This window comes from Drosophila guanche, unplaced genomic scaffold (genome assembly GCF_900245975.1).
Source record: "Drosophila guanche unplaced genomic scaffold, DGUA_6, whole genome shotgun sequence".
Taxonomy (NCBI): Eukaryota; Metazoa; Arthropoda; class Insecta; order Diptera; family Drosophilidae; genus Drosophila; species Drosophila guanche.
The window spans coordinates 364,730-366,893 of NW_022995766.1; the positions used below are offsets into that span (position 1 = coordinate 364,730).

Consider the following 2,164-nt stretch of genomic DNA (forward strand, 5'->3'; position numbering starts at 1 on the left):
CCGTCTGTCCATCCGTCTTATTGAGCGCCTGGATCTCAGAGACCATAAGAGCTAGAGCCACCAAATTTTGCATCCAGACTTCTATATGCTCACACTGTTACAAGTGTATTTCAAACATAAGCCCCGCCCCCTTCCGCCCCCGCAAAAGGGCGAAAACCTCCCAAACCTACAATTTTGAAGATAAAAGAAAACTAAAAACGCCATTCCGTAGGGAATGGCCATATCTATCAGATCACCATTGGATATTGGATCCAATTGGATCCGATTGGATAATTATTATAGCCAATATACAGAAATTAATTTGCAGTGGCTTAACCCACCCTGTCCCGCAGCTTTTGTTGTTCTTTTCACGTTCTCTCATTCACACTCTGCTTCTGCTTCACTCGGCCCCTGCCTCTGCCGTCCCTCTCCCTCTGCCTCTGCCGACTTTTAATCCACCCCGTCCCGCAGCTTATATTTGTTTTTTTGTGTGCGGGCGCTGCCTCTGCAGTGTGTGGGTCTAGGGAAGGGCGTCGAGCTAACGGGCGTGTTGGTGTGAGAAGTGTTGTAGATGACAGATGAAGAACAAATTTAAAATTTGACAAAACACCGCTAAGGTGCTGATGTAGTACTGAGAGCCGGGTATAAAAGTTGTGACGCGTAAGAAGCGTCTCTTCTCGTTAAATTTAAAAAGTAACAATTTTTAAAAACTACCCAATTAAGCAGCAACTTAAGAAACAAATCAATACAAAATTGGAATTTTGCTTAATTTGTAATTTGTTTATTTAAGAATACCCAGAGCTACAAGGTTATTAATGCACTAGTCACTAAGATTGTTAAGTAAAATTGATTAATAAATTTACTATTGAGTTTTCCTAAACCTAGCTTGCAACAATGACTATGATAGTTTCTTAATTCTATACACATTTATTTTATTGTAACGAGTTGGGATTTATAAATTATTAAATGTGTATCTCAACTCCAAAAATATTTATGTTCTTCCATCCCTTCATCCCAACAGATAAATTCATGGAGCAATCATTTCACAATCATTTACTCAATCGATTTACAATTCTTCTGCGGTCTTCAGGATCCAACTGCTCAGAGGGGCGACATCAGCATAGACTCCAGGGTAGCCGGTCCATGCACAGCCATTGCCCCAAGAGACGACACCAACAAGCTCTCCGTTGGCCACTAATGGACCACCAGAATCACCCTGACAGGCATCCTTCTTCTCGCCAGAGGCACACACCATAGTGTCGAGGATCGATTCGCCGTAACTATAGCTGTCGGAAGCGCAATCCTGCTTCTGCAGAATATCAACACCGACGGCCATTAGGCTGTCGGGAGAGGAGCACAGGAGGAAACAAGTGGTGCCCCAGCCAGTAACGACAGCAGGAGTACCAGATCTGGGAGTAGAGCTAGCAAGGGGCACGTAGCGCACCTTGGCGGTTTCACGCACGGGAGAGGATAGCTTGATGACAGCCACATCGTTGACCATCAGCTTGCTGTTGTAGCCCTCATGGTACTTAAAGGCCTTCACGCTGACGACCTCACCGCCACTGCTGCGAGAGGTGGAGCCCAGACGGACCTGCATCTCGGAGGCGGCGTACGACTGCATGCAATGGGCAGCGGTGACAACGGTGTCCTGGTTGATCAGACTTCCTCCGCAGAAGTGGGAGCCCTTGGCGGAGGTCTGAATGGACACCTGCCAGGGATGGCTTTCGATGGAGGTGGCCTCTCCATTGACAATCCGTCCGAAGGGGAAATTAATGTCGGGATGGGCCTGTACGCAGCCAGCACCCAAGGCGATCACCGCCACAGCACACAGTAAGAAACAATTCATGGTCTCAACGTTCACTGAACCTCCCACTATTGAATGTGCACATATTTATATAGGAAGGTAAGTCGATGGAGGAACCTTATCGACTGGCCTTCGAGTGTCCGTGCGATTTAGCTCCTGCCGTAAATCAGTAAGTAAATCAAGCTTTTTCTATTAAGCATTCTCTGACGCTGTCTGTTGATTAGATCTGTTTACACTCTGTGGCTACGATAAGCGCGTGCCTCACTATACGCAGTACCCACTATCTTTACAAAATCTTAAGATAGTAAATCTATTCTCGTGGTCTCTCAGTTTAACACAGACATTCGTAAGAATCGTGTTCATACATGGGCCAGACAGTTC

The 2,164-nt window shown here is 46.1% G+C and overlaps 1 protein-coding gene across 1 annotated transcript; it reads right to left on the reverse strand.

Annotated features, from left to right (window-relative positions):
- Positions 1-1,015: 1,015 nt before the first annotated feature.
- On the reverse strand, positions 1,016-1,859 carry LOC117591149 (trypsin). Its single transcript, XM_034284260.1, has one exon. The coding sequence runs from the start codon at positions 1,823-1,825 to the stop codon at positions 1,046-1,048; it is 780 nt and encodes a 259-aa protein (XP_034140151.1). The 5' UTR covers positions 1,826-1,859; the 3' UTR covers positions 1,016-1,045.
- Positions 1,860-2,164: the final 305 nt, after the last annotated feature.

Bases quoted from the DNA above. Each gene is read 5' to 3' on its own strand.
- LOC117591149 (XM_034284260.1), bottom strand. From the start codon at position 1,825: ATGAATTGTTTCTTACTGTGTGCTGTGGCGGTGATCGCCTTGGGTGCT.